This window comes from Pelodiscus sinensis, chromosome 1 (genome assembly GCF_049634645.1).
Source record: "Pelodiscus sinensis isolate JC-2024 chromosome 1, ASM4963464v1, whole genome shotgun sequence".
Taxonomy (NCBI): Eukaryota; Metazoa; Chordata; order Testudines; family Trionychidae; genus Pelodiscus; species Pelodiscus sinensis.
In genome coordinates this window covers 190,169,779-190,184,899 of record NC_134711.1, presented here as the reverse complement: position 1 = coordinate 190,184,899, position 15,121 = coordinate 190,169,779, and the positions used below count along the sequence as shown (strand labels likewise).

Sequence of the window (15,121 nt, the reverse complement as noted above, 5' to 3'; positions counted from 1 at the left end):
TAGCAAGTGATGATGGGTTAGAGACAGTGTTCCCTGTAAGTTGGGTGCTTGAGCAGCCACCCAGGAGAGATTCAAATGCCACCCAGTTAATTAGCAGAGCACCCACAGCAGGTGCTTCTACTGGTGCTGCACATCTGCACATGCCTCAGGGCATGCAACAAAATTTATTCTGCACATAGATGGAAAAAATTAGAGGGAACATTGGCTAGAGGTGGTTCAGACAAAGAATAGAGGGGAAGACTAGGGAAGCTGAAATAGCAGCACATTAAGTGGAATGAAGAAGCAAGCTGCAGCCAGACTGGGGATTGAGGACAGCTCTATACTATCTTTCTCGAAGTAAACATTTTCCCTGAGCAAAGTAAAAGCAGCACACTTGCTCATGTGTGCCACCACAGCATTTTTATTATCAGTATGTTTGTTGGCCTGAATCCAGAAGCACAGAGACCAGGTGTTTCCCAATGTCTTCAATGAGGAGGAGCACAACCAGCCTTTAAGACCCACACAGAGCCAGGGGGGAAGTAGCAAGCCTCAACACAAAACCTCCAAGCTGAAAAAATCTTGTTTGCTTACTAGAACATGCTGACAGCCTGTACAGTAACTCCTTTATAAAGTAACCCCCTACTATGCACTCCTTTGCAGGCTGCTACAACAAGCACCCGCTCCTGTGAAGTGGAGACATTTTTATTCCATTTATACCCAAAAGGTGAATTGTGAGTATTTTATGTTCCCGATTTGCTATGTCAGTTAGAAAGAGGTGAAAAGCAGCCTGTGGCCTCACAGGAGACATTATTCAATCTAGTCAATCTCTCCTCTGATGAAAAGACTGAGATTTGCTCTCTTCATTGCCTGCGCTACCCTCACTCATAGCTGTATTTCCCTTACGGCTGCAGAGGATTCAGTAAAGCAGAAGGAACTCTCCATTTCCTTTTTACAAAGGACCTTAAAAGCAGGAGATACAAGTGAAAGCAGTGGCTGAGCCAACCAAAAACAATCAAATCAGGAGCAATTCAATAATACATTAAATGAATAAAAGCAATACGTGCAGAGGGCGACATTTGGAGCCCAAAACAAGCACAATTAGAATTTAAGGCTTGCAGTTTTTACCCAAACCCCAACTTTGATTCAGATCCAAATGCTGATCCCAAAAAGGTAGAAAATTCCTAAGAACCACTGCAGTACATTTCCCCAGTCCAAATAGACCATGCCTGCTCACTTCCCTAATCAATCCTCATTAGAGAGATTCACATAGTTGCTTTCAGATCTCCATACACTTCCCTTCTTTGCTCAAGTTTTCAGGGATCTGGCTGGCCCTTACCTGACTGGCAACTTTTAGGGAAGTGCAAAATCTTTTCCGGAGGATCTCTTATTCCGGAAGTAGCCTGACAGGAAGTAGGAATAAGAGATCCTCCGGAAAAGGGCTTTTTTCCGGAGGATCGGGGCCAGTGTAGACGCTCTTTTCCGGCTTTTCTAAAAGCCGGAAAAAAGCGGCGGACATTTTTATTTAAATGCCGCGGGGGATATTTAAATCCCCCGCGGATTTCCCTATTACGACCTGTAAAATTAGCATGCCCCTTTCGGAAAAGGGGCCAGTGTAGACATAGCCCTAAAGTGTTACAAATCGATGAAATTACTATCAAAATATTGGAAGAGTCAGTAAAAACTATGAGGATTTACTCCTTAACAGTGCCACAGGGCTCCTTGTTGTTTTTGCTGAAACAGATTAACACAGCTAACCCTCCAAAACTTGGAAGATTATTTTAGCAAAGCTCTGCCATGCTTCTTTGGAAAAAATGCACTTAGGAATAATGCCAAGTCTACAAGAAAAAATATATTTCACAAAGACTAACTATATTTGCCAGTCACGTCCTGTACCCCAACACACAAACAACTACGTATTGTTTAGGACTCTGACTTCTTTCTTCTTATGAACAATTATCAAGCATGTAGAACAGAGCTGTGATGCATACTCACTACAATCTGTGGCCGGGAAAGTGGTTGCACTAAAAGCTGGTGAGAAGTCAGGGGAAACCGGTGTTACTGAGCAGGATTCTTTAGGAGAGCTCTCAGAGCAAGAGTTGCTAACTCTTCCCCTTTCTTCATGTGCATCAAGGGTGGAATTTAGAACATAAATTGTAGGATCTTCTGTAGCTGGCATGGATGGATTGGAGCCATTCTGAGAATTTGCTTCAGGAACGTAGAGAGGTATGTCGGTCTCTCCTATAGCTTTCTCTTTCGTAACAGCAGCAGTTGTATTGGAAACAATAGATAACGTGGGCAATGACGAATTGTGATGCTCTTGCCTGGTTGCAGCCAGGGATGCATAAGTAACAGTGGTCAGTTGCTGTGGTTCATCAGCTGAAGTCTCTTCCACAGAGTTTTCCATTGATTCACTTACAGCTTTCCATAGTTTTGTCACCACAACTAGTGTTTTAATGGTGGTTGGACCCTTCATGTTTAATGTGTTATTTCTTTCAAATCCAACTGACGATGCCATGTCCTTTCTCTGAGTTACTGGAGGACCGCTGATGGAAGAATAGTTGCTTGACACTTGCGTACCACTTGCCGGAAGCACAGTAGGCACATTTAATGTGGTTGTCCTCATTCTTATTTCAGTGACTGCGGGTGAAGCATACAGTCCAGTATTTGGTTCAGATGGTATTTCTGTCCCGCCTGATTCAGTAACTGGGTTCACAATTTCACCTGTAACAACATTAATGACATCGAAATGGAAGGTCAGACCAAAAGAATACAACTTTAGAACGTTCCCTAGTTTATTTTCGAATGTATCAGAGCTCTTTAGTGCCATGTCAGCAAGATGTGTGTGTTTTATTACAACATTTGCCCAATATGCTACTCAAATCAGGGTCTGTTAGTATAGGTTAGTGCTCTGCCTTGCTACACAGTGAAGCAGATTCAGTTCCTGGCCTCCCTCTCCTCTGGTCAGCAGGGCATGGATCACTACTGAGGAGAGCCCCGTGAACATCTTCTGCACTGTATAAATTGTAGATGATGATAAAAATAAAGTGGAGGTGGTGAAATGATGTGATCCAGCTCTTCCTGGAAAAAAAAAAAACTACTGACAAATCTCTTGCTCACCTTCACAGTTTCTTCCAGGTCGAGATGGATTGGTATCCATGGCTGTCTTGCATCTGCATATATATGAGCCAATTAGATTGATACACTCTGCATACATATAGCAGTCATTCTCTGAATGAGATGCACATTCATCCCAGTCTGTAATGACAAAACCAAAGTGTAAATAAAATAGCCTCTCTTTGGCTGACTTGGATTATAACTAGTAACAATCACAAAATACTCTAGAACGTACTTAAATACTTCTCAGTCCTTACAGTTTACCTGAGGTCCAAGTTTTTAAAGACTTACAATATTGCTTGATCTTAATATCCTTGCAGATATTTTTTTAAATGGGCATCCTAGCCAGGAAAAGATGTTCATAAAGGGAATTCTTTAGATTTTTTCATAGACTTAAAATGAGACATACTGTAGGCTTGAATTAGAGAAAGTCTGTTGGACATTAGAAAATACAATATGTAAACAATGAGGCAAGTTAATCCAAGGCATACATTCCACTGAATTCAGTTCCCCACATCTCATGACATTTCATGTACCAATTAAATTGCAACCCAAGCATGCATCTGGACCAGCAAGTCTACTGGAAATTTACTTAGGTTTTAACAGAATATGGATCCAAATGATGCCCACAGGGAACACTTTTGAAGGAGGCAGTTTTAAGGGTAAAAGCAAGTGGCATAAAATCTAATATCATAGTTGATACCTTTTAAATTAGTCTCAAAAGAGAGATCATTGATTAGATATGTAAGAAGATGTTTTAAGGGCACTTTGTTATGATGAAGTGGGAAAAGCTTCCACTGCCACTGCCAGTGCTATGTATGTGGCTAAATAGAAGACTTAATTCTCAAGGATACTCTCGACGACATATTTCAGGAACATTTAGAATTCAATACATCAAACCCTTAAATATGTAATTATCTTTACATGTGCAAGTAGTTTCATTGAGATGAATGTGATTACTTGTACATGTAAAGTTATTCTCATGGATACATTTTTTACAGAATCAGAGCACAAGTTCACCTGAAAAAAAGACTATGCTAAAATGTAATCAAACCTACAAATCCCTCTGATCAAAGGACTGGAAAATTTTGTTGTTCAATATAACATCCTTAAGCTCTTGCGCTGAACATGTACAAATATTCATTATTGGGATTTTTTTCCTATAACAAAGGAAATGTCTGTTCTAGAAATAGAAAAGGAAAAGTGTGTGCGCACACATGCATTTGTCTTTATGTCTGATCATATGCTTGTTTGGTACTTCCTCCCCAGTGACATTTTAATTCTCTCTCTTTAAGACTCATGAGTTAATTGCTATCTTTTATTTATTCCAAGTCTGCATCCCTTTTTAAGTTGAAACCAACCCACTTTGAGAGTGTTGAAGTGCCATTATAAAGTAATTTACATTCCATTACTCATGAGGATTTTCACTGAGGTTTTTCTTTCATTTTGTTGAGCATGTCATTTTGCCTCCTGTATGCATGTTCCCTTACCCCTCAAGACTGACATCTTTATTCCATAATGTAACAGCAGCTAAGTTCTCTATCCTGTGCTGAATGGATGTTCATGCCAACCCTCTCCTGCCCTATCCAACACAGTCTTTGCACATCAGCATCATTCCACCTGCTCTCCATACTTCCCTCCTCCTTTGTCTCCCATGCTACTGTCCCTCACTTCAATGTCCCTCCCCGCTTCCTTAGGATTTGTCTGCTCTTGAAATACTATAGCAATTCAGTGTAGACACTCATGACAACAACAGAAGGTGGTTCTCAGTTCAGTGCAGTTATGACACCTCCCTGAGAGGCAATAACTATGCTGAGAATTCTTCCCTTGACCAGGTGCTGCCTACACTGGGGGTTAGGTCAGTTTAACTACGTTGTTCAGGGCGCTGGATTTTTTAACACCCAAACAATGTAGCTGGGTTGAATTAACTTAGCCTTAGTCTTTTCATCCAGCTAGGGCAGGGGAGTCCAAACTTTTTTCAAAGAGGGCCAGATTTGATGAAGTGAACATGCGTGAGGGCCGACCATTTTGCCTGACATTCTTTGAACCATTAAAATTAAATGCAAATTAACTATTTTATGCAAAGTTTATTGCAAAAGGCATACTTTTCATTTCGTCACATGGATGACAAATCTAAACAGGTGTTAAACCACTCTGCCTTTCATATCTGAAGGCCAGATGAAAAAAAAAAATCCAAGAAGCTGAAATATATGTCAGGAACATTGTAAAGTACATTACATATTATTGGTAATAAAGGTTGTCGGTCAACTTTTAAGTTAAAAAAATATGAACAGGAACATAACACCAAGTATACATGTTGTGTCCAAATATATTTATAACTGATTTATACCAACTGACATTAACTGAGATTTTACAATGTATTCATCTCAATACATATGGATTCGTTGGGGGCCATAAAAGATAGATATTGCCAAATTACCTGTGGGGCCGTATTAAACCGGAACATGGGCCGCAATTGGCCCGCGGGCCGGACTTTGGACATGCCTGAGCTAGGGGGACCATTGATGTGTTGTTCTGGGGCCCGGAATTCCTGTTAGCAGGCCTGCGTGGAAGGACAGAGCTCCTCTCTGGCATAGCTGCACAGAAGGGCAGAGGGCAGTACATTTCAGAAGATCTGCTGGTGTGGGACTGTTCAGTGGCCCCCATTCTGCTCATTTCCCATGTCCCCAGAGTAGCAGGAAACGGAGTGAGTATACATGCCCCTTCTACTCCCAAATAAAAAGGGATGGATCATGGGGAGGGGAAGGGAGAGCAGGGGGGCCCTGTGCTGGGGGCAAGAAGGAGGGTCACATGCCTCCCCCTTAACTGATGCCCCCTGTACTGGAAAGAATTGACCTTAGTTGCACCACTGTATATAATGTATGTTCAGCCAGGGATGAACACTCCAGCGATTTATTTCGGCATATAGCATTGATTATCCTTTCTTTCCTCTTTTGTTGCTTGTGTCTCATGAGCACATCTATTCTCCTCAAAGTAAGTGTGGCTTGGTGCATGGTGTGGCATCACAGGTTTCTATTCTACAATGAGTCTTTCCAGTTTGTTGGGATGATGCCTCCCTTTTTAGGGTGTACTTTCAGTATGTCTTTGAAGTGCTTCCACTACCCTCTGCGAGCCCTTCTTCCCTGATTTCACTGAGAGAAGCTATTAAAACATAAATTCCATGCACAGTTCCTTAGTTCATTTCACTGAGATGGCATCAGGTAATTTTTCTGGCTAGACTTTTATCAAGGAAATGCTGGATTATATTTTTTTAAAATCTGAACCAAATATAACAGATAGTCAACCTGTGGAACTCCTTGCTGCAGGATGTTCAAAGGCCAAGATTATAATATGGTTTGAAAAAAAACTAAATAAATTCATGAAGATTAGGTCAATTGACAGCTGTTAACCAGGATAGACAGGGATAATGTCCCTGGCTTCTATTTTTCAGAAGCTGGGAATGGGTGACTGGAGATGGATCACCTGATGATTACTTGTTCTGTTCATTCTCTCTGGGTCTTGTGATATTTCCCACTGTCAGAAGATAGGATACTGAGTTAGATGGACCTTTGATCTGACCCAGTTCAGCCATTCTTATGTTCTTAGCAGCAGCAGCCTTGAACATATAGTATTCCAGAGGGGATATGTGTTTCACATCTCCAAAGTAATCCACTCACTATCCTCAACTACCCCTAGATGGCAACCTTCTAGCATTCCACAAAGCAGAGGAGGAAGGATGGAAACTGCTAATTCAGGCTCCACTCATTCCCTCTTCAGGACTCAGATACCATAAACAGTGAGAAGATCCCCACATGGACACGAGACACCCACCATGCCTAGCCATGCGGGCCAAGGGGCAAAGAGTTACAAGAGGCCATTCTGGTTCTAAGCCTGTGAAGAGAGGTCTGATTTCACTATTTTCCTTACAATACTATTGCTGTCAGTTTAATACTGGACCTTATTTCTATGTAAAATATTTTTGACAAGAGTGCAAATGCTATTGAAAGTTATGAAAATAATATTTTAAAAAAATCTACCTTCAATTGAGGAGCTCTGCTGATCAATCAAAAACACTGAGCTTCTATACAGAGAAGAAAGCATAGGAGCAAATGTGGACACGTCTATTGGAAACTCAGGATCCTGTATGGTGATTCTAAGTCTCACAATGATACTTCCAGCTTTCAGGGACTCAATTTGCACCTTCAGCTTCCCAGTTTTGTACAACATAGAAATATTTGGTGGAAATGAGTTTTCAATCTGAAAAAATGAGCAAAATATTGATAATACAGTAAGGACACAATTCAAGCAGCACATTAGAAATGTAATTAATATTTATGCTGTCTCTATTTTATTATCCTATATACACCATTTATAGCAAACCATTGTCCAGTCTGTGATACAAATCACAAAAATGAGTAATTCATCTGGGTCTAATACACTCCCAATATAGTGGAAGGCCATAATGTGAATTAATGACAAAGAATCAATACATTTTGTATATTTGTAGTGTCCAGTAAGAGATTTCATAGCTACGATATGTACCTCCTTCTGTGTAAATGCCCTTGCTGTCAAGCACTAATTCTGAAGCATAATTCTCATTTACACGAGGGCTTATTTTTGCAGCACTCTGGCACTGTAAAGGAGCTTTAATTTGGGAGTCAATGTAATTTATATCTACCTTAAGACCTACTTGCTCTGCCAGATCAGTGCGAAGGGCCACAGTGTAAATAAGAATAAAGCCCTCAGAGATTTGATAGGTGGCAATAAGGGCAGAGATGATTCAAAGAACATTTCAGATTCTGGGCCAACTCCTCAGCAACCATGAAGTATGACCCATGCCTGCTTCAGCAGTGTTATTGAGCATGTTCAGTACAAGCCTAGCAACAAATTGTAGGGGTCATGTGACATACCCCACCCCATTATGTGTCACCCCAGGCTCTGGTCCAGGTGGCCAGGTAGGGATTCCCCTGGCATAGGGAAATGCTTGGTGCCTTTGGGCCAGTGTAGCCAGCTTCCATAACCAACCTCCTTTGTTCCCCCAAGAATAAGAACCAGGTCATGGGCATATTGAGGAGAAGGAGATGGCTGGCACCTGCTGTGAAAACTACTGGATTGATCCCCAATTAGAGCAACTTTGAGATATCTCTAAGATACAGCTAAGGTCAAATTAACTCCCAACAGGTGTTGGGATCAGAGTGTGCACAAGTGACATAAATCCATCTTCCTATCCTTTCCCTGAGTTCTGTACTGAGCCCTCTGGTCCCAAGGATAGGAGCTGTTCTCCAATCTGAAACTGAACTAGAGCAAAAAAAAAAAAGAAAAGTTAAAGCTCCTAAATGATTTAGAACCCTAAGTCCCATTTCCAGAAGTCATTCCGGTGCTTAGTAGCCTAAGTTTCATTGATTCATTGACTTTCAGTGAGATCAAGGCACCTAGGTAACTTGAAAATGGAACTTAGGCCCATTCAAAAAAAGTCACGTCTAATGAAAATGATGCTAGAGACCAAATGAAACCCTGGCTCAAATGAACAGAATCCACTAACTTCATTAGCCTTGAACTCACTTGCACAAAATTTGAATGTGTCTCAGTGACTTCATGTCCATTAAACTTTTGATGCCAATATGGGACAATTCTAGAGCTCTTATCTCCTGGTTTGTTCCTAGTTCACCTGTTCAGTCCTATGTAACCAGACTGAAGCCCTCACAGACTGTAGTTTATTTGAAACACACAGTCCCAAAACAACTGCAGTGGAATCCAACTACAAAGAAATTGGACACAGAGACAAGAAAAAACAACTGACTTCTCAAAACGTGGATAGCTTATATAAACCAGTTTTATTTGGGTGAATTGTCTGAAAGCCAACACACAAATATGTTATGCTTTCCCAGCAATGAGGTAAGTGGATGTATATACTAAGCTAATAGAGTTACAGGAGGGACGAGTCTAATGCACTAAAGGCAATGTTAGAGTTCTGCTAAAGTTACCAGATTTGCCTTTCAGGTGCTTTTCAGCCTTTGATTTCTGCATGAGCCTGAATATTTTTGCTTTGAGTTACAATGTGAGGTTAGCAGGTGCTGAGTAGGAATTCAGACTAGATCAGTGTTTCTCCACTATTGTTGATACCTGGGATTGCCTTGCTGCCTTCCTAAACTGCATTAAGGGGACCTCAGAGACCAGCACCAGTCCATGGACTGGTTGTTGAGAAACACTGGACTGGATCTCTGGGGTTCTCTTTTAGCCTTAAACTGTAACTTATAAGATACCATAAAGCAGTTAAGGTTTGCTCAAACCAAACTTAGGCTATGACTACACTGCGGGGGGAACATCTAGGGAACGCACTAGCTCTTCCACTTTTTTTCATGGAAGAGCAAACACGTTCTTTCGGGAAGCTCTGTATTCCTCGTTTCACAGGGAATAAGGCCTCCTCCAAAAGAGGGGGCTTTTCCACCATTTGGCCTCATCTAGACGGGGCCAAATGGCGGAAAAGCCTCTTCTGAAAAAACAATCGGAAAAGCTACACAAATTGTGGAGTGCAATTTGTGTAGCTTTTTCCAATAAAACCCAATAGAGTAGACCTAGCCTAAGGTGCATCCAAAATGGTCATGAATCTGAGCAAATTACGGTATTTTAGTGAATACACCCTGCACCCGAATATACCCTGCGATTTTTCCAAATTGAATAAAAAAAAATCTTGTATACCCCTCGCACAAGTATAACCCACAGCGTATACAAGACTTTTCTGTGCTGGGGGGTATATTCATTAATTTACGGTGCTGGGGGGGTTCCTGCAGGCTGCGCAGGAAACAGGGGGATGAGTGCTCCCCGGGCCAGAGGCTGGAGGCTGCGCAGGAACTCACCAAGTGAGTTTAAAAATATTTGTATACCCCGAACCCGAGTATACCCCGCTGGGGGAGGGGGTGCGGGGTTTGTAAAAACGCATATAACCCACGGGTTATAAGTGTGAAAATATGGTACTTGACTAGTCTGAGTTCTGATTTTTGTATGGCTTTGGATGTTGCTGAAAATATTTTGCTGTTTGAATCCGACAGACAGAACCACCAAAATGCCTCTCCCTATCAAGGGTGGAATATAGCCACAGAAACCTGTATCTTGCACTTATGCAAGCAATTACCCATTTTGCATGAGTAAAAGTCCATTTAGGTAAGCAAATGTATCTATTATGTCTTCCTTTGAAAATGTGGTCCTGTGTTTCCAATCTTTTCATTTTCAGTCTTTTTTGAACTTTATATGTACAAATGGGCCCAAGCCCCATTTAGTTTTGGGAAATTCTGAGCTTGGATTTAGATCTGAACTTCTTAATGAGGGTCTACCTGTGTAAAATGGAACTAAACCAGAATATCCCAGCTGAAACTCCCCATACTTTGTGGAAGTCCCTGTCTGTATCCAAACTTCATATGGCTCAGGCCTATTTATTTCATATCTCATGACTTATGAATTAACACCACCTTTGATTCATGGCATGCGGTATTGCCATGCAGTATGTGAATATCTAATGAGGTTACAGACCAGTAGTGGGCAACCTGTGTCCTGTTCCACCTGTGGCCCACACACCTCCTGTCTACAACCCTCTTTCACGTGCCATTCACACACTGGGACACTGGAGCCCTGCACTTCATACTTCTTCTCCCTCCCAGCACTTTCAGACCACCACAAATCACCTGAGTTGCACTCCGTCCCCACCCCTCTCCTGCCCTCCCAGAGTTTGAGCACCACAAATCAGCTGTTCGTGGCTGTTCAAGCTCTGGGAGGGAGAGGTAGGAGCGGATACAGAGTGCAAATCAGACGATTTGTGGTGCTCCAAAAGTGTTGGGAGAAGTCGGAGGAGAAGTCGGAAATGCAGGGTTCTGGTGCCCCAGTGAGCAAGAGGTATGGGGGAAAGGGGCAGAGAGGGGGTACGCAGGCCACAGGTGGAACTCCAATGAGCCATGGGCAGTAGATTGAAATCCAGTGGTGGGAAATCATTCAACCCACCGAGACGAAGGAGGCCACTCATGCAGCCCACTCACTAGTTATAGACTGAACCAGCCACCTCTGTTTAAAGGAATCATAGAATCATAGGACTGGAAGGGACCTCGAGAGGTCATCGAGTCCAGCCCCCTGCCCTCAAGGCAGGACCAAGCTCTGTCTACACCATCCCTGACAGATGTCTATCTAACCTGTTCTTAAATATCTCCAGCGAGGGAGATTCCACCACCTCCCTTGGCAATTTATTCCAATATTTGACCACCCTGACAGTTAGGAATTTTTTCCTAATGTCCAATCTAAACCTCCCTTGCTGCATTTTAAGCCCATTACTCCTTGTCCTGTCCTCAGAAACCAAGAGGAACAAATTTTCTCCTTCCTCCTTGTGACACCCTTTTAGATATTTGAAAACCGCTATCATGTCCCCCCTTAATCTTCTTTTTTCCAAACTAAACAAGCCCAGTTCATGAAGCCTGGCTTCATAGGTCATGTTCTCTAGACCTTTAATCATTCTTGTCGCTCTTTTCTGTACCCTTTCCAATTTCTCCACATCTTTCTTGAAATGTGGCGCCCAGAACTGGACACAGTACTCCAGCTGAGGCCTAACTAGTGCAGAGTAGAGCGGCAGAATGACTTCACGAGTTTTGCTTACAACACACCTGTTGATACAGCCTAGAATCATATTTGCTTTTTTTACAAAAAAAAAAAGGAGAAAGAGCTCTGAGAATAGGTGAAAAACTGCTGAAAACATTACTCAAAGAAACGGTGATCATTTCACAGATCCATTAAAAATCCGCAGATCAGCTTGCAACAGGTTCATTATCAACATAAAAATCTGAAGTAGACAAGACCCCGCTGCATCACTGTTTTTCCTTCACTCCTCTGAAAGGAAAAATTGCCATTGATTTACAGTGGTAACCAGGTGAGGGCCCTGAATTGCTTTTTTATTTTACCAACAGCTTTTCTTTCAGTTGTAAGTGAAGGTCCAAAGAAATGTCTTGAGGATTTTTACCAAACAAGCTTCTCTGAGACATTAAGTAAATCCCTAGTTTAAAACAATTACACACATATATCTTAGTGTTACCTCTGTGAGCAACAGTCTTGAAAATTCTTGATATTCTGTGCTACTGATGTTGAGGAAATGTTCAGTGAAGTTATAATTTAAGATCTTTATTGTAACGCCAAATATCTGGGCATCTATAAGAGACAATATTAAAATATACTGATAAAGGTGAAGATGAAATGATTTGATCAAAACTGAATCGAAACACTCTGAGATTTGGGAGAGTTCAGATTTTAACACCTAACATTTAGGAGATTTCAGATCTGTTTTGTAGTAACCCATGATATGAGAAGTTTGATCTAGAATTTGTATCCAAGTTGTTTTAGACCCATCTATCCCACAAATCAGTGAAGATCTATGTAGAAAAGTAACCATATGGAATGGGCCGAGGGGGGAAATAAAATATAATTGGAGAGATACTTAGTGCTGAAGGTGAGATTATCTGTCCAATAGCCTAAAATGAGTACAAAAATAAATGGACAACTATATTTCTTTGGGGTTAATGCTAAAGAAGAAACTAGAGCCAATTTTCTATTATGTACCAATCTTCTACAGATTGAGGCAAGCACTTAGAAATTCTCCAATGTATTTTTAAATCCAGGTCTGGGTTCCTATCAGGTCATTACAAGTTATTTTAGGAAATTATACTGTGTAGTATTAACAATATTTCTAAGATTCCACTGCCTAACAAACAATAATTGTTTTCACGTACAGTGTACTATCTGAAATTAGCAGCGTCAGAGCCAATAGCAGATCTGGGCAAAATGTGGCCCATGGACCAGATCTGGACCACAGATGCAGCAGGGAGCCTCATGCAGATTCCCTGCTTGCCCGCCCCACCACCCTGCATGCCACTCCAGCCATTTGTGTTTCACAGCTGTGAGGGGTGGAGAGAGGCTTCAGGCACTGCCACCGACCCCAGCATAATCCCTTTGGCTGGCCTCTGGCCAATAGGAGCTGCCTATTTGAAGAACAGGCAGTGCACGAAGCATCCCTCTCCTCGGGCTCTTATTCACAGATGAACATGGCCCCTGCAGCCTGTGTGGGGATGAGGAAGGCAAGGAGGCTGCCTGAGAAACTTGCTGCTACTAGCAGGGAGTCACCCAGTTAAGTGTCCCAGCCAGAGCTCCTCCCTCCCCCAACCCTCTGGCCCCCTCCTGAATCCATACCCCTTCCCAGACCCTGCACCCTAATCCTCTGCCCCAGGTCACAACCTCCTCCTGCCTTAGGTCACAACCCAAACCCCTGCTTCCTCTCCGGCATCCCAGTCCTCTACCCCAGGTCACAATCCCCCTCCTGTCCTAGGTCATAACCCGAATTCCTGCACCCCAGTCCCATGCCCCCAATTACAACTGCCTCCTTCACCCAAACTCCCTCCCAGACCCCATATACCCTCCTGCACCGCAATCTCTTACTGCAAGCTCCCTTCTGCACCCAACCTCCATCCCAAACCCCATATCACTGCCATTAATATCATGGAAGCATACAGCCCTTGACCATTTCCAAAATCTTGGCGTGGTCCCCCTTCAAAAATTATTGCCTATCCCTTGCCTATAGTAACTGCTTTGCCCTGTAAGATAGATACTTCCAGTCTCTAGCTAACACTTCTTTCTTTTTCAGTGGCTTCGCCTTTTTATCTGATTTATGTATCTATATTTCTTCGGCCCTTATAACCTCTATTTTCTCCTCTGAAAGAGATAAGGGAAGTAGCTCCTTCTAGGGTCAAATCAATGTAATTTCTTAGCTGATTAAGGGGAAGAATCCTACAAAAAGTGACTAGCAACGTCATTACAATGGCAATGGCTGTAAGTACATATTTTACTTAGAAAAAGTTGGAATATTTCTGATTAAATTTGCTCTTTTATCAAAACCCAAATGTTTTTCAAAGATGTTTGACAAAGCTTTTTGCTTAAAAGGTTCCGGAGATCCAGGGGACTCTCTGATCAGAACTAGAGCAAGAAGAATCAAAAATTGATCTTTTCAACACACTTCCATTTTGTGAAAATATTCCAAAGGTTTTGTCCTCATTCCAATATGAAACAAAATAAAATTCGGAAACTTTGGAAGTGATCATGAAAATGAATTGTTGACCCCTGTCTGGCTCTGATTTTTAGTGATGGATTTAAGAAGCCATGATGGGTCTCAGGAAATAATTTTAGACCAAGAGAACAAAAAAACTTCAGTAGACCCATGGTCTACTTAATATCCTACGTCCAAAACTGGCCAGTGTTGGATACCTCAGAGCCTGGTATAACACCTATAGGTTGATGCAGAAAAATATGTAATGCTTTATCATGCGGGAAATTTCTTCTTCACTCCAATCAAGGATCAGCTTATGCCTTAGATCAGAGTTTCTCAACCATTTTTTTTTATAAAGTACCCCTTTTCCCCCCCAAAAAATATTATAAGTACCCCCAGGACCTACAGTTTTCAGACACAAATTTTTTTTTCTAAGATTGCAACACATTTGTTTAAACAACTTAATCATAGCTGGGTGGACAATGAAATTTTTGGGTGTATAAAATACAAAAATAATAAAGCACTGCAAAGCTTAAATCAAAAATTCAGTTTTCTCCAAGTTTCAGTTGTGTTGACATACCCCCCAGACTTCTCTTGAGTACCCTTAAGGGTACTCGTACCACTGGTTGAGAAACACTGCCTTAGATGATAAGGCTCTTTAACTCAGATAACTGCAAATACTGACCTCATTCAAAAAGAGAAATTGTATCTTGTTAAAATTTCGGAGGGTGTTTGATGCACATGAAAGTAATGGGACAGCAGCTTTGGCTGAGTTGATGGAACTAGCCAAAATATAGCAGAGCACCTGCAAGCTTCCTTATAAAAATATACATAGATCCCTGCAAACTCATGGGTGTCTGCTTTATAGCCACAGGTGTGGGTGAGGATATCCATGGCTCATTTTTGCAGATACAGATGTGGATTCAAATTTTGTATCTAGAACCCTGGAAAACTGCAGATATC

The 15,121-nt window shown here is 41.8% G+C and overlaps 1 protein-coding gene across 1 annotated transcript in view; it reads right to left on the bottom strand.

Moving 5' to 3' along the window:
- The window catches only part of UMODL1 (uromodulin like 1), an 83,255-nt gene that overhangs the window by 40,745 nt on the left and 27,389 nt on the right, over positions 1 to 15,121 (bottom strand). Inside the window, exons 8-11 of the mRNA XM_075912204.1 lie at positions 12,161 to 12,273; positions 7,131 to 7,350; positions 3,097 to 3,234; positions 1,972 to 2,700 (exon numbers count right to left, since the gene is read on the bottom strand). Coding sequence (XP_075768319.1) covers positions 1,972 to 2,700; positions 3,097 to 3,234; positions 7,131 to 7,350; positions 12,161 to 12,273 — 1,200 coding nt within the window. The remainder of the gene's footprint in view (positions 1 to 1,971; positions 2,701 to 3,096; positions 3,235 to 7,130; positions 7,351 to 12,160; positions 12,274 to 15,121) is intronic.